The 21,468-nt window shown below is 39.6% G+C and overlaps 1 protein-coding gene across 7 annotated transcripts in view; it reads left to right on the forward strand.

Annotated features, from left to right (window-relative positions):
- The first annotated feature begins 3,897 nt into the window (after positions 1-3,897).
- Positions 3,898-21,468, forward strand: part of TBC1D32 (TBC1 domain family member 32) — a 301,306-nt gene continuing 283,735 nt past the window's right edge. For 3 of the 7 annotated variants that reach the window (XM_033939042.1, XM_033939047.1, XM_033939046.1), the window contains exons 1-5: positions 4,253-4,373; positions 8,614-8,772; positions 12,041-12,202; positions 16,740-16,917; positions 17,127-17,198. In XM_033939042.1, coding sequence (XP_033794933.1) covers positions 8,618-8,772; positions 12,041-12,202; positions 16,740-16,917; positions 17,127-17,198 — 567 coding nt within the window. In that variant the 5' untranslated portion in view covers positions 4,253-4,373; positions 8,614-8,617. Of the gene's footprint in view, positions 3,975-4,235; positions 4,374-4,596; positions 4,729-8,613; positions 8,773-12,040; positions 12,203-14,117; positions 14,173-16,739; positions 16,918-17,126; positions 17,199-21,468 lie in introns of those variants that run through there. The other 4 variants (XM_033939045.1, XM_033939043.1, XM_033939044.1 and 1 more) reach the window with 4 other exon arrangements.

Consider the following 21,468-nt stretch of genomic DNA (forward strand, 5'->3'; position numbering starts at 1 on the left):
TCCAAACCTTTCTTAAACCTAGCTATGCTAACTGCTGTAACCACTTCCTCTGGCTTAACTATTCTTTGAGTAAAAAAAATATTTCTTTGAAAAGTATTCCCATGTAATTTCATTGAGCATCCCCTGGTTTTTGTACTTGTGAAAAATCAATCTTGTTACTCTTTGGGATTCTGTCAGGTACTTGTGACCTAGATAAGTCACTGTTGGAAGGATACTGGGAAGGAGAAGGCCAAAGGCCACACCAAGACAAGATTGCACCAATTTCTAATATGATACCATAAAAAAGGAGATTGGAACCAAAATCAATTTTGGGTACAGCTGATTATCTATCAAAGTTCATTCTACACCTGGCTGATACTCCATCACCTCTGAGAACTCTTTTAGAGAAAAACTCAGATTTTCAGTGTAAGGCATTTGAAGAGATAAAAAAAATAAATTTCCAATACTAGCATCTAATATAATAAAACCCTAAGCCGCGCATGCGCACTCCCATCTGCTTGCTCCCATTTTCTGAGCGCTGTAGGGCACCGCAGGTAGGAGTGCGCATGTGCGCGCATCTCTCTCCCCCCCCTGAGGCGGATGTTGGCGCGGCGGATGTCGGCGGCTGCTGGCCGTGGCGGCTGTAGGCCATGGCGGGTGAGCCCGGAGCCCAGATACTCCTGAAAAGAAAGGCAAAACAGAAGGTTCTGTGTCGTCGTCTCTGAGTGGCAGGGATTGAAAGAAGAGGAGCAAGAAGCTGTAAGGTCACTGGAAGGAAAAAGAATAAAGGAATTGGCAGATGAAGGAATCGTGCCTGAGAGTGAGGCTGTTCATTTGCAGGAGGCTGGCCAAGCAGACAGAAGGTGGTAGTCAAACACACAAAAGGACAGGGAGCTATAGATTCAGATTTAAATGAAAAAAAATGCACAAGGAGAGAGAGACACACAGAAAAAAAAACAACAAAAGGCGAGAGATAGGAAAAAAAGACGAGAGACATACAGCAGCCAATGAGACAGATAGACAGACAGTAGCCAAGAAGACAGACAGAAAAACACAAAAGGAGAGAGATAGGAAAAAAAGACAGAGAGACATACAGCAGCTAATGAGACAGATAGTAGCCAAGGAGACAGACAGAAAAACATAAAAGGAGAGAGATAGGAAAAAAAGACAGAGAGACATACAGCAGCCAATGAGACAGATAGACAGACAGTAGCCAAGGAGACAGACAGAAAAACACAAAAGGAGAGAGATAGGAAAAAAAGACAGAGGACATACAGTAGCCAATGAGACAGATAGACAGACAGTAGCCGAGGAGACAGACAGAAAAACACAAAAGGAGAGAGAGAGAGGAAAAAAAGACAGAGAGATATACAGCAGCCAATGAGACAGATAGACAGACAGTAGCCAAGGAGACAGTCAGTAAATTGTTTTAACTCTTAAGTCTGCACATATATTCTAGCACCCGTTAATCTAATGGTCTTAAACACTAGTTCTAATATATTTTGACATAAGAAAATAAGTTACTATTCAGGTTGATGAATCTGAACAAGGACTTGGAGCAGTATTAATGTAAGAAGGGAAACCAATCATTTATGTGCTTAAGACACTTAACTCAGTTATGCCCAACATTGAAAAGAAATGTTTGTCTTTGACTATGAATGCTTTGATCATTATATAGATCTATGGGATTTTGCAACTAACAATATGCAGAGAAAATCACCATAGCCTCAATCAAAAGCAGTACAAATTGTTTATTTTGTTACATCACTTATCACTAAGAATAGTAGTGTTTTGGTGTTCTAAACGCCTATTCTATGTATGAGAAATGAGTTTCTTTAATAACCAGTATTCAGATTAAGGGCCCCTTTTACAAAGCCACAGTAGTGATGTTGTCGCAGTAAATGCACCAAAGTCCATTCGATTCCTATGGGCTTCAGTGCATTTACCCACATCATCCCATCATCCTTGAAAATCATTCCCATTCAGGTAGATCTCTTATATTTTCTTCTATAAAGACCTGTCTCATCAGTTTGCAACCTCGGGGGTCATCTTTGAGTCCTCTCTCTCTTTCTCTGCACAAACCCAACAGATCGCCAAAACCTGTCATTTCTTTATATCTCCAAAATCTGACCCTTCCTCTCTCAGCACACTACCAAAACCCTTATCCACACTCTTATCACTTCTCGCCTAGACTACTGTAACTTGCTTCTCACAAATCTTCCACATAACCATCTATCTCCCCTTCATTCTGTTCAAATTTCTGCTGCATGACTTATATTCAGCCAGTCACTATGCTCACATCATCCCTCTCTTCAAGTCACTTCATTGGCTCCCTATCCATTTCCACATAAACTCCTCTTATTGACTTACAAGTGCATTCGATTCTGCAGCTTCTCAAAATCTCTCCTCTCTTATCTCTCCCTATACTCCTCCCTGGGAACTCCGTTCATCCGGAGGTCTCTCTTATCTGCACCCTTCTCCTCTACTGCCAACTCTAGACTAAGTTCCTTCTCTCTTGCTGAACCATATGCCGAGAACAGACCACCTGAGTCAGTACATCAAGCTCCATCCCTGGCAGTATTCAAATTCAGAATAAAAACCCAATGTTTTGAGGTTGCTTTTAACTCCTAACACCACTCGCTTGTAAAGTGTGCAAAATGGCAGCCCCAGCAGTGAAACTAATGCTGGAAGAACTTCTATAGTCTGGGTCCAGTATATGTGTAGCAAGATGGATCAGGATAGGATGTAGTTAGCTTGTACGGCGACTTCAGCGTTGGGGCAGCGTGGCTGATGCCGGGGGTGGGGGATGCTTCTACAGCTTGAGTCCTCTGTGCAGCAGTATGAAACAGGAGCAAGAATGCACATTTTTACTACATAGTTTGAGTACAAGTGTTGCCTATCTCAGGGAAGAGGGGAAAAACATCTTATAGTGGAACTTAGCAAATAAAAGAAATAATTACTGGATTGTTGGTTTAACATTGCCTCAAAAATGAATGTGACTGTTAAGCAGACTGGACGGACCACACAGGTCTTTTACTTGCCGTCATTTACTATGTTTGATTAGATTGTAAGTTCTATAAAGCAGGGACTGTCACTTGAATGTTTTACTGTACAGCACTGTGTATATCTAGCAATGCTATAAAAATATTGTAATTAATTGTAGTAGTAAAGAATCATGGTACAACTGCAGGAAAATTACATTCTTTTACTTAACCCTCTCCCTCTGCTCATCACCCTAGCCATCAGTTTAATTATTCCCTGCTAACTGCAACCCATGCCCTAGTATCCTGTTTATCTGTCTTGATTGATTAGATTTGTGAGCTCATTCGAGCAAGGACTGTCTCTTTCCTTACTATGTACAGCTGCTGGTAGTGCTCTAGAAATAATAGTACAGTAGCAGTTAAAGGAAAGCCTCAAAAGTAGACTCCAGCAGAGAGCCTCACTGGTGAAGTGTTAAAAATAGGTAGGATTAGCTCAGAACTGAGGAGAGAGTGCCAAGACTGGCTGGTACTGGGAAGCAGTGTGCTGGGATGAGTGAGAGTGTTTGAACTGGTTGGAGACTGTGAGCATAAGTGCTGGGAACTAAGCAGAGAGTGTGCTGGGGACTGGCAAGGAAGGGAGAACGATGAGATATGTTTCTAAAATTATTATTAGTTGATGTCCAGAATAATGTCATGATTGTAGCATAGTATTTTAACCCCCAACGTCTCAGGTGCAGAAGGAATTTTCTCCTTTCCTCCCCTTCCTTGCTGATGGATAACTATTTAAGGTTTGCTGAAAAATTGTCAATTCCTAAAAAATCAGACTTCCCACGAAAGAGCAGGAAAATAAACAACCCTGTATAAATCTTGGGGAAGGGGGGGGGGGGCAGCAGATACAGTATATGTTGTGTCCTGCCACCAGGCAAGTAAATGTCAGCTGACCTGGACCAATTGCAGACTACAGACTCCTGCCAACTGAACTGCCTTTGCTATCGACCTCTCTGTGATGTAGGGGTGGGTGTCCTGCTGTCTGTCGTTTTCTCTTGCCTTAACTTGGCCAACATATATGCAAAATTACCATACCAATAAAGTTATTTGGCTCTGAATCTCTCCCTGTTTAATATTTCGACGTCTCCGGTCTAAAACTGCGAGGACCATTTCCTTAGGCTCTGCCAATGTGCTTGCTAGCAAGCTGTCCTTCCTTTCCGGCAGATCCCCCTTTCCCCTCCCCCCTCCCCCCTCCGCACGGTGACTACCAAGTTGCCATGGAGAAGGAGAGGCTGTGACCCGGAAGTAACTGGAGAGCTAGCTCATGCTGTGGATGGATCCTGCTGCACATTGGTGGAAGCCTGCGGGTCTGTATATGAAGGAGGGGGGTCCACGCTCAATCAGGCTGCGGTTTGCTCTTTCTTGGTAAGAGCAGGGTGGATGGTTGGAAAGAGGAAACGTCTCGGGAAGTGCAGGGAAAGACAGAGAGCTCAGGTTTCCATAAACCTAGACCTGGAGCTGAGCAAAACCGAGAGAAACAAAAACCCCCTTCTTTTCCCGTGACTCCAACTCATCCCTCCACTTGCTGCCCTAATTAAACCTCTTAAAGAGAGATGTGTTTACTTTTTGTATTAAATATCTTAGAACACACCTTTTCTGGAGGCTGAATCTGTGAACTGAATATTATTTTGAAGGGAAAAAGAATCAGTGCATGGTAGAGTACAATAAAACTTCAGTGTCATGCCAGATCGTAATAGGAGACGGATTAGTATGCACGCATGTATGTATTCATTCATACAAGCATTTTTCCCTGTCTGTCCCAGCAGGTTCACAATCTATCTAATGTATCTGGGGCAATGGGCGGGGGGTTAAGTGACTTGTCCAGGGTCACAAGGAGCAGAGTAGGTTTGAAATCAGAACCTCAGCGTGATGAGGCTGTAGCCTTAAAGTTTAATCACTGCCACACTCTCTCCTGAAGGGGTGTGCACCACCATATATGTTTTCTGATGGTCTGAGTAAATCAGACTGATTTACTAATGAATGTGATACAACTGAAATCTAAGTGCTTTAGCCTATAGTATGGCTGGTGCTAAACTTTAAATTCAGTGCATTTGCCCCTTTTCTCATGGTTCTGGTTCTGAGAAAAGGGGCAAATGCAGAGTTTAAAGTTTAGCACCAGCATTAATATCAAAATTGTTTCCTTAATCTAACTTATTTTATTAACATAGTTTAAGTTAAAATAATTCTCATGACATCTTCCGTTTACTTTTGAATTCCCTGCATGTTTGATCTAATTTTCTATTCTTAGGACTAAGGAGACCTTATTTTATTTTCCCTTGGCCAAGGAAATGTGTTGTAAAAGGTCTGAGAGGTTTTTTAAATTTCCAGGCTGTTGAATTTTGGAATTTCTTACCAATCAGATTAAAATCTTTAACATTTTACTCTCTCTTCTGTAGGCACACTTATTTAAAAGTTTGTTAGTTTACTAAAACTATTCTGTCTTCCTCTTTTGCTTTCTGCTGCTCCTCAATAAAAAATTGTGGGATTCTCAGGCAAATCAGCAGTTGTTTCAAAAATTTATTGACTACCTGCTGTGGTCAGTCATGATACAAGATTAATTACTTGTAGTAACAATGGCAGAGAATCCTCTTCTGTATCTAGGGCTCCGTTTATCAAGCTGCGGTTGGCAGTTAACGTGCGAAAAACCGCGCATTCAACCGCTTGCCGCGCTAGTCGCTAACACCTCCATTGACGAGGCGTTAGTTTTTTGGTGTGCCGCGGGGGTTAGCGCTTGATGAAATCTCCGACGCGCTAACCCCCGTAGCGCACCTTGATAAAAGGAGCCCCTAGTAAACAAGCCATCCACATAAATAGAAATTGTATTTTCTACCCCCTTTAAATGTGATATCTTTTATATCTGAATCAGATTTAATAATTAGAATCGGGGGTTCAAGTGAAATGTTGAATAACAGTGGGGAAGGCAGACAACCTTATTTGTTCCTTTATGTAGGGAGATTATGGCAAAGAAGGGCCACAGGGTGATAGTACAACCAGCTCCAAACCAATGCATCACATATAAAATGCAAGATTTCTTCCAGCAGCAAAGTGTTGGTTCTGGAGCTTTATCTCCTGCATTTTCTGAAGTGATAGGTTCTGTTTTTGAATACTTCTGTGGTTAGGGTGTGTGTGTGTATGTACATGCACAAGAAGACAAAGTCCAACTTAGTTTAGCTATATTAGAGTTGCCACAGAATGAGAACAGACATTAATGGTTCTAAACTAAGAAGACTTGGAAGCTGAAGCTTCAAATGCTCACTGGCCTTCCCCCCTCCCCTCCAGGACTGAGAAAATAGAGGGAAACGGGGAGGTGTTTGAACAATTTTGTATAAGGAAGTTGGGAATCCTGAAAATGGGCTGGCCAAAAGAGAGAAGTAGGAAGAGGAAGAAAGGAAATGAAAGAGAGGCTGGAGTACAAAATCAGGTTTTACATCGCAAACATTTCTCATGTCCCCCATATGCTATAGTTGGCGTGAACTATTGAAATCGGAGGGACAGAGAAATTCTTTTAAGTTAGGCAGCCGGCTATTAGTAATCCGTAGAGGCCTAAATGCCAAGGAGTCATGAAGCTGGGCTATATGCCAATTTTTTTTAATTTATTTTTTTAATAGAATGGCAACTATCCTGTCAATGCCAGCACTGTATTTTAAAATGCAAGTAGGGGGCCTATTCTTCACTTGGCTTTACTGGATGTTCAAACAGGAGAACCCTGTCTATATATTGACGCCCAGTCTCACGAGGTCCTTTGGCAATTTTTCACTATCCTCTTTTGATTTAACAATTATGAACAACTTTGTATCATCAGCAAATTTAATTATCTCCCTAGTTATTCCCATCTCTAGATTATTGATAAATATGTTAAAAAGCAACTGTCCCAGCACAGACCCCTGGAGAACCCCACTATTTAATTCTATCAAAAAATGCAGGATAGTAGGTTCTATTCAAAGCAAAAAACATATTGTATACCAACTCTATTCTTTAACTTATTTATTAGAAACGTCTATAGTACCTAAGCTGCATATACTATAGCTTTTTTCCTCCTTGTACAAAGTATATACAGCTTAGGTACAGTGAATCCTCGACTTAACGGACTGCTCCTGTGAATAACTTCCTCCCCGGAAAGGTTTTCCTTTGGGAAGTGGCTGCTCAGCCCCGAATGTTGCACTGGCGTCACTCAAAGAGCGTCACTGAAGAGGGTGATGCGTTGCAAACTAGGAGTTGTTGTCACCAGGGTGCAGTCCGTTAAATCTGAAGTCCAGATAAACGAGGTCCGGATAATCGAGGTTTCACTGAACTATATTAGACAGAACCCCACTATTTACCCTTCTCCATTGAGAATATTGACCATTTAAACCCACTCTCTTTTTCTGTCTTCAGCCAGTTCTTAATCCATAATAGGACATTACCTCCTATCCCATGACTTTCTAATTTTCTACCGGCACCTAACTTAAATAGAAAATGCCATTTAAAAATGAGTAATAGCATTTTTTTTTTTTTAATGTAGGTGCCTGGATTACAGCTATACAGACAACTTTACAATGCCTAATGCCATTTTAGGCATGGCTTATGCAAGAAGTAGCATTAGGCATCGTAAAATAGCAGTGATTCACATGAAAGGTAGGCACCGGAAATGTAAGCGTTGAAAACCCTGGCCTACATTTCCAGTGCCTCCCTTCCATGAAGCCGCAATACTTTAAACAGTGCTGTTGTGTGATTGACATGCCATTGGAGGCCATTTTGTTTAGGCGGCTGTTGGTGCTGCTTATAGAATTCGGGCCTGATTGCAAAATTTGGTTACTGCTAGCCTAAATCATTTCTGCAATGGCCATAATAAAGAAGGTACCTAAAAAGGAGTGCAGGAAAGTCTGTAAACTATGAATGAAGGTCATGGAACCTGTAAGCTATCTTAGCTGGAAAGCTCAGAAATGGGCTTCAGTGCAGCAAACCAACGCGAGTGAGGCTTTAATAGTTGCCCGCGCTGTTCCAGGAGTAACAAAGATGTGTTCCAATTTGCATTAAGTATGAGCTGTGGGTATTATCGTTTTATCAAGAATTATCTGGAACATGACTGTATGATAATGATCTACCCCCTGATCTCTTGAAGAATCTCAGGGCGAAATGGGCCCTGTCGAGATCAGAAATTTATCGATCAAAGCTAAGTTCCTGCCTTTATTGATTGAGAATAATATTAGACTTATTACACATTTAATTTAAAATTGGACGGGGTGGTGGACCGATGATTGAAAAGACACCCATTGAATAGACCGGCATATGCTGTTGTGTTGTGAGTTGGGAAGGGGAGTCTGAGGTCCTTCCACCTTCCTAAAGTACTATTGTGATATTTTACAATCAGCACATTTTGAAAATATTTATAATTTTTGAATGCCTATATATCTGCTCCACTTTTTGGTGTTTAAGCTCATAAATGAGGTTACCAAGCTAGAGAAACAATAATAAAAAAAAAAATCATGGAGGCTGTGACTGTTGTGCTGCTACTACCCCCTGCCCTCCTTTTTTAAAATACATTGTGAACATTCAGCTATCTAAAACAGTACCATGGTTGGGTATTGCCAGGTACCACCTATATGTGTGCATCTATGTGTTTCAGAAAGATGTCTTATTTCTGTGGTGAAGATGAAGCTCTGATCCAGTCCATGCTCAGGCAATTACTTCAGAGCGTGAAGGAAAAGATCTCGGGAGCGCCATCCGCAGAATGTGCAGAAGAGATACTTTTACACCTGGAGGAAACAGATGAAAATTTTCATAAGTAATGTATATCTATGAAATGCTCTAATACAGGGGTGTCAAAAGTCTCTCCTCGAAGGCCGCAATCCAGTCGGGTTTTCAGGATTTCCACAATGAATATGCATGAGATCTATTAGCATACAATGAAAGCAGTGCATGCAAATAGATCTCATGCATATTCATTGGGGGAAATTCTGAAAACCCGACTGGATTGCGGCCCTCGAGGATGGACTTTGACACCCCTGCTCTAATACTAAGTGCATCTAGCTTATCCAATACAGTTTCATATTTCAAGGGAAATATTACTGAGATGTAGCAATATTTTTCTTGCTGTGAATAGCCTGCATTGTTTTCTGATAGCTTACTTATTACAGTTAGATTTTGAATTCTTTATGATGTCATTTCACATACTACACTATAATCTGCTTTCTTGTTTGATTTGGTTTAGCAATGCTGACTTTGGTATTATCTCATTCTGTTCACTAGATATGAAATGTTTCTCTTAGATTAGTACACAAGCATATCCCATTTGTAACCCTAGCCCTCCCAAGTTGTTACATGCTGCTTAGCAGACTAGAGGAATAGCTTCAGGGACTTGAGTGGTTATTCTTACTAGATACTGTTCTTGGGTTCAGGTTGGGACCAGTATAACTAGGGGAGAAGGGGTTGTTGACAAATTAATCCACACTTTATACTCCTCACCAGCATTCAGTAACTCAGTTCAGACCAGAACTAGGGTTCCGAACCAAATGTTTACTAAAAGTAGTCTTTAAGCAAAAACAAAGAAACAAACCTCCCACAGACTCAATACTATTAAAGGCAGAGAACAAAAAATGATATTGGACAGTTATTGTCACTTATTATCCCAGGTAGACAAAGCGATGGGGCCAGAAGGTGTACATCTGAGGGTACCGAAGGAACTTAGGGAAGTTCTGGTGGCTCTGCTGACTGACTTTTTCAGTGTTTTTGTAGAGTCGGAAGTGGTACCAGAGGACTGGAGAAGGGTGAATGTGGTACCTTTCCACAAAAGTGAAAGTAAGGAAGAAGTAGGGAATTACAGGCTGGTAAGTCTGACTTCTGTGCTAAGCAAATTAATGGAAACGCTTTTTAAAATAGAGAATGGTGAAGTTTCTGGAATCCAGTAGATTACAGGACCAAAGGCAACATGGATTCACTAGTGGTAGGTCTTGTCAGACAAATCTGAATTGGATAGAGGGAGTACACTAGATGTGGTGTATTTAGATTTTAGCAAAGCCTTTGACAGTGTTCCACACAGACGTCTAATAAATAAACTGAGTGTCCACGGGATGGGCTCCAAAGTGATGGTCTGGGTCAGGAACTGGTTGAGTGAAAGGCGACAGAGGGTAGTGGTCAATGGAGATCACTCTGAGGAAAGGGATGTTAACCAGTGGTGTGCCTCAAGGATCTGCTCTTGGGCCTGTTCTATTTAATATTTTTATAAATGGTATTGCTGAAGGTCTGTCGGATTTGCCTCTTTGCGGATGATACCAAAATCTGCAATAGAGTAGACACCTGAGCTGCTGTGAATAACATGAAGAAAGACCTAGCAAAGCCTTGAAGAAGGGTCTAAAATTTGGAAGCTAAAATTTAATGCTAAGAAATGCAAAGTCATGCATTTGGGCTGCAAAAACCCGAGGGAATAGTACAATTTAGGGGGTAAAGAATTTATATGCATGACAGAAGAGTGGGACTCGGGTGTGATTGTATGTGATAATGCTAAGATGGCCAGACAGGTTGAAAAGGTGCCAGTGAAAGCTTGAAGGATGCTAGGTGCATAGGGAGAGGTATGGCCAGTAAGTACTGATGCCCCTGTATAAGACTCTGGTGAGACCTCATTTAGAATATTGTGTACATTTCTGGAGACCGCACCTTCAAAAGATTTAAAAATGATGCAGTCTATCCAGAGGAAGGCTGCTAAAATGGTTTATGGTCTTCATCATAAGGCATATGAGGACAGACTTAAAGATCTCAATATGTATACTATGGAGGAAAGGCAGGCAGGAGAGGGGAAATATGATAGAGACGTTTAAGTACCTGTGTGACATAAATGCGCATGAGTTGAGTCTCTTTCATTTGAAAGAAAGCAATAGAATGAGAGGGCACAGGATGAGGTTTAAATGGGATATGCTCAGGAGTAATCTAAAGAAATACTTTTTTACAGAAAGGGTGGTAGATGCGTGGAACAGTATCCCGGAAGAGGTGGTAGAGACAGACTGTGTTTAAATTCAAGAAAGCATGGGATAGGCACGTAGGATCTCTTAGATGGAGGAAGAGATAATGGTTACTGCGGATGGGCAGACTAGATGGGTCATTTGGCCTTTATCTTCCATCAAGTGTTTATGCTTCTTTGACTCTTCAGTCTCCAGGAAGCTCCTTTTTCACTCTTTTTTCTCTGGAGTACTCCTTAAAGCTAGACTGAACGCTATGTCCTCTTCTTTTTCCTGGATTAGTGGCTTCTCATACTCCAGAGATGTTTATTTTTTCCCTCCTTCAGAAGAGCAGATGAGTGCTGGCAGTGGCGTAGTAAGGGTGTGGGGCAGGGCAGTGGCACAGCACGCCCTCTTGCCTTCCCCATACCTTTTTGGCGCTCTCTCTAACATTACTTCGTAGGCGTGAGTCCTGGAAGTGACATCAGAAAGAGCGCCAAAAAGGGACGGGGAAAGGCAAGGAGAGGAGCGGGTGGGCTACTGCTGCGCCCTTAGGAAGATCATGCCTGGGTTGGATCGTACCCCTCGCACCCCCTTAACATGCCACTGTGTGCTGGTATAGTTAACCAAGGCATGCTTTCAGAGAAATGACCCAGGTTTCTTAGGCCTATGCACAACTCTTTTCTGTTCCTTGTGGTACAATAGCTGAGCTAGCCAAAGACCCTTTTCTTCTTGCTGTATGGTACAGTGGCCAGGGAAGCAGATAAAACTACATCCCCACTGTAATTCTTATTAGTCCCAGTTTCCCTCCAGAAGGGGTCTTGCACTCCCATTATCTCACTGGTGAGGAGATCCCTCTTCTAGTTCTGGAAACTACTGGAGTACAAACAGGTCACGGTTTTATACTTTAATAGAGCTGCTAGATGTCTCTGCCATGTTCCTAAAGCAAAACCTAAGGGCTCTCCAACTTATTTTTAAACAAGGCTACAAATGATTTTATTAAAAAAAAAAAAAAAACCCAAACCCTGTTTTATTGTTGAATCTTTTTCTCTTTTTCTTTATAATGCTCTGAGGAATACTGTTTTAAATTACTACATTTCTGTTCATTTTTTTTACTTTTAGCTATGAGTTTGTGAAGTACCTTAGACATTACATAAAGAGCTGCCTGGGCTCTGTAATTGAGGGGGAAACTGAAATCTGCACTTCTGCCAAGAGTCAGGATGGGGAACCAGGCTATGACACTCTTGTTCAGCATGTTATCAAAAAGACTCGTGAAACGAAAGAGTGAGTATAGAAGCAGAATTCTCAATGGATTATATGCACTTAAAAAAATAAATGTAGCATTGATTGTTATCAGCATACATTCTAATAGAGGTGGTTAGTGACTAGATATTTAGGTAGTCCAAAGGGGTGGGGAGGGTGAAACCTGAGTCGACAGTAAAGAAAAAGTGAAGGCACTTTTGAACGTAGCAGAAAAGGACCCCTTCATTGCGTTGCTCTGGTGCAGCTACATCAGCTACCCCCCCTCCCCCATTAGAACCTCTATTACTCAAGGGAATTATGTGCCAAAAAAAAATCAAAATAATGCACCAAAATAATATTGCATATTAAACAAGGTTTTTTAATAATATTGCATATTATTAAATAATATTGCATATTATTAAATAATATTGCATATTATTAAAATAATATTGCATATTAAACAAGATTTGCAGTATTCTGGAAATCTTTAACATAGCTCCCAGAAATCTCTAGTCCCGTAGTCCAACATCTTCCTGTTCACCATGTAAACAGTAATGTTTAGCAGCAATGTGATAGGAATATTATGGCTACTGGCAACAAAAAAATGTTTGCATATCACTTTTTTGACCACCGGGCTCAGATCTGCTGGTATTTAGTTTGTTGTTGAATTATCAGACATGTTTGAAATATGTATTATCTGTATCTAATGGTTAGAGCAGCAGGCTGAGAACCAGGGAAGTCAGGATACAAATTTATCTGCTACTCCTTGAAATCTTGTGCAAGTCAATTAACTCTCCATTGCTACAGGTACAAATTTAGATCATAAGCCCTCCAGGGACAGGGAAATATGTGCTGTGCTTGAATATAATTTGCCTTGAGCTACTACTAAGAAAGGTGCAAGCCAAATTAAAATCCTAAATCCAGTACTAGGCCTGTTGTAGAGTAATATAGGACTTATGAAGACCATAATAGCACTAACTTCCAGGAGTCACAAAAGGGCCCACTTAAGAGAAGGCAACACCGTAAACATTGCAGTAGGCAGTGGAATTTTTTATTTTATTTACAATCTTGAGTACTTGAACATCAATACACCCATTGGGAAAACTAAACAAGACAGTTTAGGATTGATTGTACTTAGACATGCAATGGGCAATTCAATTTTAGACACCCTATATGTGCGTAAATGTAGACAATACTAGCACTTTCATTGGTAAATGTACGCTTAAATGTGTAAATTTCACTCTGTTAAGATATATGTATGTAGCATAGCAATAGAAGGGGGTGGGGGAGTACTCATAGGCAAAGTGGTGAAACTAATCTATCATGAAAAAAAAAATTGACCACATTACTCCTCTCCTCCGTAAAGGACACTGGCTGCCCATCACACATCGTCTTACCTATAAAATACTACTACTTACTTTCAAAAGTAAACATTCCCACCAACCAGCTTTCATTGATGAACTTCTAATTCCGTATGCATCTTGTAGGACTCTTGGATCTAGTAATCAAAATCTACTCATCATCCCCTCAATAAGAGAACTTTTCTATGACACCATCTTCTCTTACAGCTCCCACCTTGTGGAATGCCCTTCCTGCTGACCTTCGATTAGAAAACTCTTTAGATAAATTTAAAACCAAACTCAAAACTTTCCTTTTTAAAAACGCCTATACCTGTTTCCCAACTATTGTCCCTCTTTTCGTAGAACCTCTTTGACAATCAAAATGCTTCTTTTGAAGCGACCCCCCCTTCACAAATGTACTTCCCTTTCCATTTTACTTCTCTTTATGTTTATTTTCCATTTCGATGTATTTAATAATTCTCCTCTCCCCATTATTTCCCTTTTGTATCATGTACGTCAAAGCTAAAGTGTTTCCCTTCTTTTAGTTTAGTAATGTTTTTATTTTATTTATTTAATTTTTTTAATTCTTATATTCTGTTTTATTGTTCACCATTTAGATACCTGTATGATAAATGGTATATCAAAAATAAAGAAACTTGAAAGCATGAGCAGGTAATTGATAAGGCTCTAATGTAATATGCAAAACTTAGAGAATACTGCAAGTTATGCATGTCCATGCTGCATTCAGTTATGCCAATTGTACGGCAGGTTATGCTAGTATTTTCTAATGGAATCTGAACAGTCAGATGATTATAGAATAGGCTCTCAACGTGTGTCCTTGAGGCACCTGAATTGAAATACCTAGTTAAAGAATTGCCCTCGGTGCTAACAGAATATCTTTTTTCACACATGAATACACAGACCCTCATCGAGCATTGAATAAGTAATCACAAACTAAAATAGAAAAATATAGACAAAAAATAATTGAAACCTCATGAAGCTGGCCTCACGTTCAATGTAGCATCAGAGAAATAGAAATCGTGATGCATGTCCACCTATATTGTGCAAGATATAAAGAGAGCAGATGTAAATTTCACAAGCTGAAAAATTCCTTAACACCCCTCGAGCACTCCTAGCAGCAGCACTCCTCTTTGAGAACATGTACACTTAACAATTATTACCAAACTTGGCAAATTACATAACATTGCATCATTCAAGTATTGAACGACCTTCCTCATAATTTATGTCTACTTTTAACTCACTCAACTGGATTGCAATTGAAACTATTGTACTGTATATTTAGGGGCTCATAATTGAAAAAGAAAAATGTACAAAAACCGGCCTAAGTCGGCATTTGGACGATCAGCAGTCAAAAACGTTCAAGTGCCGATAATAAAACTGGGTTTTGGACATATTTATAAACAACCTAGGCCTTCATAATGCCACTGAACGACCATAGCTAAACAGGGTGTATCGGGAGGAGTGTCGAGGGCGGGATTTGGGCGGGACGTGGGCTGGCTTAGGCTTAGTCATACTGCATGTGTAACCGAAAGTTATACAGCCCAGGATCGACGGAACTTGGACGTTGTGACTTAGACCATTTAAAACATGATCTAAGTCACAAAAACCCACCTAAAGTGACCAGATAAGCAATGCAAACACATAATACAGACCCCCACACACTACCCCAGTAATCACTGGCCATAAAAATATTAATCACAGCTTTAAAATTGTGCCTCCAGAACATTATCACCTGGCAGCCTGGCATAGGAAAGTCTAGTTGTGCTGCACAGAGGCGTCTTAAGCTGTCTTGGGGGTGGGTTAGGTACCCATGGAGAGGAGGACCCATGGCCATAAGCCCCTGTAATCACTGCATTGCTGGTTAAACATGTGCACTCCCCTATACACCCCCAAAACCCTTTTTTAATGGCATATAAGTGGCTCCTGTAGCCATAAGGGCTATTGGGATGGTAGATAAGTGGGTCTAGGGGATTCTGGAGGCGGTTTGGGGGGCTCACCATGACCTATAAGGGAGCTGTAGTGAGGAGAAGATATTGCACCCTTTTTGTGAAGTTCACAGCAGTGCCCTGTAAGGTACCCCATTATTTAGGTGGCATGTCTAGGTGTTCAGTCCATCACTTTGCAGACCCATCCCATGTCCAACAGGGCTTTTTCTAGGCGTTTTTGACTTGGACGAAAAGTTGGATGAAAATGTGGTATAAAGATGGATGATTTAGCGATATGGACAATCATATCGGCAGGACGTATTAGACGATTTTTGAAACAAAAAAAAATTTGGACGTATTTTTCGAAAATGTGTCCTAAGCTATTTTTTTACTTTGGATGACTTGCGACTTAGACGAAAACGGACTTAGACGTTCCTTTCGATTATGCCCTTCCTTTCGATTATGCCCTTCTTAATGTTTTCACTATACTTCCTGCTATGATTGATTCAACTTTTTCCTGTCTCCAGTATATATTACATGCTATTGTATCTAACCTCATTTACCGTTGTATTACCTAAACATCTTGTGTAACTCCTGAATTGTAAGTTACTTTGAACCTACATAGGCATAGAGTTGATGGAGTCAGACCTACTGACTTCTAAGTGATCCCGTGAGTCCACAGCCTAGTAGTATTTCTCAGTCTTCAGCAGATGATAGATGTGCTATCCTATGCAGGCTACTTCTTGTCGAGGTAGGTATGCCAAATGTGAGTAGACAGATGGTATTAGCCTATTCTGGTTTGGTTAGAAAATAAGAAAAGTTTTAATTAGAAGCATAAGCACCTGTACCATAAAAAAAATGGGATAAACTATGGTTAGACAGATAAGTGACTGATCTTGACCAGTCACTTTTTTTAGATCGCTAAAAGTGATCACTTTTTTTTCTGTGCATCAGGAAGCCATGTTAGAACATCAATCACTCTGCTAGTTTACATGGCATTTCAATATTAATGAGATTATTTGCATGTTTGGATCGGAGAATGAGTGATCGTGCAAAAAAACACACAGTAAGCTGTTTTCTTTATCGGGTTGTTAAAGGTGATTGTCGCTAAACCAGTCAAAACTGGTTTAGTGACAGTCGTTGGACAATCACTGACTTTAGTACATCTGGCCCTTGGTCTCCTGCGGTGATTCTGTGGTAGTAGACAGTTTTGAGGATGGGTAAGTCTTTACGACCCTTCTTATGGCTGTAGGAGACTGCAGATCCTAATTAAGAGTGCTTTTAATGTTACAGATACAAAGAAATGATGTATTCTCTGAAGAACGTCATGGCAGTTGTGGTGGAATCTCTGATCAGCAAGTTTGAAGATGATCAAATAAAAAACAAGGAAATGCAGAAGAAAACTCAACAAGAACAACCTAGTTGTCATTATACAGATAACTGTTCAGACAGTGATTCTTCATTCAACCAAGTATGAATGCATATGCTTCTTCTTCTTCTTCTTCTTTTTTTTTTTTTTACTGTAAATAATAGTTGCATTTGTTAAAAGTGTCCATGGTATTTTTCTTAATTGTTGATTAGAGTTAAATCCAGTACATTTTAAGTTATTGTTGTTTCAGACCGTAGTCTAAAATATATATGCTACTTTGTTGGTAAGTGTTTTTATAATATCTGTTACAGAGTTATACATTTATGAATCAAGAGCAATTGCAGCTAATTGCAGACAGGCTCAACCCTAGCCAGCCAAAGGAGGTAAGACCATTCATCTTCTAATTTTATGTTATTTTATTTTTTTGTTTTGTTTATAAATCTTTATTCATTTTCTTATGTTACAACAAGTGTTTCAAATAAACTCATTAGAAACTTGAATATACACACTTGATTAACTCACATATTAACATCAAATTTAACATTTCTTTAAAAAATTAATATTATATAAAGTTATAATATTATACAAGAAATCTAAATTTATATAATTCTTATTGAATATAATAATCCCTCACCCCTCCCTCCCTCCCATTCAGTAATACGTATAATCCACTTTATTGTAAATTCATTCTAATATTTATATACTATGTAATAATCAGAAATAAATTCCCACCCCATTTCCCTCTAATCAAAAATCTTATCATGGGAAAAGTTAATCATTCATTACAATAATCTGTTAATGGTCCCCATATTTTTTGAAATTTACTCACATAGCCTTTTTGTGTTGCAATGGTGAGTTCCATTTTGAATATATGGCATACAGAATTCCACCAAAAATTGTAGTTTAACATATCATGTTTTTTCCAATTGTATGTTATTTGTTGCATTGCTATTCCAGTTAAAATAAACAGAAATTTGTTGTTGCTTGCCGAAATTTGACTTCTTGCTCTCATAGTTGTGCCAAATAAAATAGTATCATATGTCAAGGCTACTGGATTTTCCAACATCCTATTGATTTGAGGCCAAATTGATTTCCAGAATGATAAGATGTATGGACAATAGAATAAAAGGTGATCTAATGTCCCGACTTCAACATGACAGTGCCAGCATCTATTAGACTTAGAACTATCTATCTTTTGTAAACGAACAGGGGTCCAAAAAGCTCTATGTAAAAGAAAAAACCAAGTTTGTCTCATAGATGCTGACACCGTACATTTTAACCTCCAAGACCAAAGTCATGGCCATTGAGATGCAGTAATTTGGTGCTTTATCTCAATGCTCCAAATGTCTCTAAGACCATTTTTTGGTTTTTTATTTACAAATCCAGATATTAATTTATACCACTGTGCGGCTTTATGATCTGTTGAATCCATCTGGAAACATAAGAATTCCAAACTATGATAGTTAGTAAGATTTTTCCATTCAGGGAACCCTACCTGAATGGATTGCTTCAATTGCAACCATCTAAAGTATTGTGACTTATTTATATCAAATTTATGTTGCAATTGTGAAAACTCCAGCAACTTACCATTTTTTATTACATCATCCAAAATATGAATACCTGCTATCATCCAATGTTTCCAGATGATTTTAAAACCGCCAATTTTGATCTTGGGGTTTAACCAAATCGTTTGAGTTGTTGATTTACTTATTGGAATAGGAGTTAGATTACTTATATATCTTAGAGTTTTCCAGGTATCCATAAATATTCTATGCTCTTTATATAACCTTACTAACTAAACTATACGCTCCTCTAAGTTTGCCAAAAGGTGCTTAAAAAGATACAAAAAGGAGGCAAAAATGTCAATAAGGACTCTATGAGTGTGTCTGTCAGCTAATCACTCCTAACAAACCAAACCACACAGGTACCAAATATCAATTGAAGGATAGGGGCGCTCTCAGTGTGAGATTGTTAGCGACGGGAGAACAAACTCCAGCGCTTCCACTTACAAAGACGGAGGTGAATCACCCCGCCTGCACACCATCATCGGGCGTCCCTAGTGTGCAAAATCAACTGTGCAGAATTAATAACAATAAATAAGTCACAAACAGTGAACTAGTGAGAGAGTGAATCAAACTGAAAACCCACTCATAGAGTCCTCCCCAGCCTAATCCCCAAGATACAAAATGAAACCACAGCCAACTTAGCTTTTTGAAGCGAGCCAAATGAAGTCAATGAGCATTGCGGGAGACCAGAATAGTCATAGGATCAACCGGTTTCGGGTGAAACCCTTCATCAGGATCTTAAGGCTGGAGCAGAACCGGCTGGGAGGGAAGCAGTGTTAGCGACGGGAGAACAAACTCCAGCGCTTCCACTTACAAAGACGGAGGTGAATCACCCCGCCTGCACACCATCATCGGGCGTCCCTAGTGTGCAAAATCAACTGTGCAGAATTAATAACAATAAATAAGTCACAAACAGTGAACTAGTGAGAGAGTGAATCAAACTGAAAACCCACTCATAGAGTCCTCCCCAGCCTAATCCCCAAGATACAAAATGAAACCACAGCCAACTTAGCTTTTTGAAGCGAGCCAAATGAAGTCAATGAGCATTGCGGGAGACCAGAATAGTCATAGGATCAACCGGTTTCGGGTGAAACCCTTCATCAGGATCTTAAGGCTGGAGCAGAACCGGCTGGGAGGGAAGCTGCTTCCCTCCCAGCCGGTTCTGCTCCAGCCTTAAGATCCTGATGAAGGGTTTCACCCGAAACCGGTTGATCCTATGACTATTCTGGTCTCCCGCAATGCTCATTGACTTCATTTGGCTCGCTTCAAAAAGCTAAGTTGGCTGTGGTTTCATTTTGTATCTTGGGGATTAGGCTGGGGAGGACTCTATGAGTGGGTTTTCAGTTTGATTCACTCTCTCACTAGTTCACTGTTTGTGACTTATTTATTGTTATTAATTCTGCACAGTTGATTTTGCACACTAGGGACGCCCGATGATGGTGTGCAGGCGGGGTGATTCACCTCCGTCTTTGTAAGTGGAAGCGCTGGAGTTTGTTCTCCCGTCGCTAACAACCTCACACTGAGAGCGCCCCTATCCTTCAATTGATATTTGGTACCTGTGTGGTTTGGTTTGTTAGGAGTGATTAGCTGACAGACACACTCATAGAGTCCTTATTGACATTTTTGCCTCCTTTTTGTATCTTTTTAAGCACCTTTATATAACCTTGGCATTTTGATACTAACTACGTGACTGAGACGCAAGGGAAACATAAGTCTCCATTCTAACCAGAACCAGTCTGGAATATTATCAGTGGGCTCTGGGAGGATCCAATACATACCTTGACGTAAGATATAGGCTTGATGGTACCTATAAAAATTGGGAAAATTTACCCCACCCTCCACAATTGGCTTTTGCAATGACACTAAAGCAATTCTGGGATTTTTACCAAGCCAAATAAATTTTGTCAAAATTCTATTTAATTTTTTATAAAAAGATTCTTGAAAGAAAACTGGCATCATCCCCATTTGGTAACTAACTACAGGCAAAATCATCATTTTAATAGTTTGTACTCTTCCCCACCAAGACAAATGCAAAGGATTCCATTGCTCACACATTTCTGTCACCTTTTGTAATATGCATTTTTCATTGTTTCATCCACTGTTTTTGTAATCCAAATTCCCAGATATTTAATAGCCTCCTCTTTCCAAACAAAAGAGAAAGTATCGAATAAACCTTTTGTACAATATACATTTAATGGAAGAATTTCTGATTTATTCCAATTTATCTTATATTCGGAAAACTTTCCAAATTTCTCAATCAACTCTAGCAAATATGGAATGGTAGATTCTGGATTCCTCAAATATAATAGTAAATCATCTGCATAAGCAGATATCTTATATTCTCTATCTGAGTGTGGTATATCTCCTTCACTTGTTGGATAGCTAATATTAAGGGTTCTAAAACAATATCAAACAGTAAAGGAGATAAGGGACAACCTTGTCTAACTCCCCTCTGTAAATTAAATTTTTCTGAAAAAGTATTATTAATATATAATCTAGCAGAAGGGGGAGCTATACAATGTTTGTATTATTTGTATGAATCCAGGACCTATACCAAACCATTCCAATGCCTGATACATAAAGGTCCATTCTACTCTATCAAAAGCCTTTTCTGCATCTAGAGAAACAGCAAAAGTAGGCTCATTCATTTTCTTTGTTAAATATAACATGTGGAATGCTAATCTGGTATTATGAGATGAATGTCTTTGAGCAACAAATCCTGTTTGATGCATACCTATAATATGAGGGAGAGCTTTAGCCAATCTTAACGCTAATATTTTTGCTAATAATTTACCATCTACATTTATTAAAGATATTGGCCTATAGTTTGAAACCAAAGTGGGATCTTTATTTGGCTTTGGCAAAACAATAGTTAATAATTCTGCTATAGTGCCATTAATAGAACCTTTATTAAGTTGGTATTGATAAAGATTTAATAAATAAGGCAATAGATAATTTTGAAATGTTTTATAAAACTCCACTGTATATCCATCACCACCTGGAGCGGATCCAACTCTAAAGGACTTCAAAGCTGTTTCTAATTCTTTTAGTGATATTGGCTCTTCCAAACTTCGTTTTACATGTTCAG

Source organism: Geotrypetes seraphini, chromosome 3 (assembly GCF_902459505.1).
Source record: "Geotrypetes seraphini chromosome 3, aGeoSer1.1, whole genome shotgun sequence".
Taxonomy (NCBI): domain Eukaryota; kingdom Metazoa; phylum Chordata; class Amphibia; order Gymnophiona; family Dermophiidae; genus Geotrypetes; species Geotrypetes seraphini.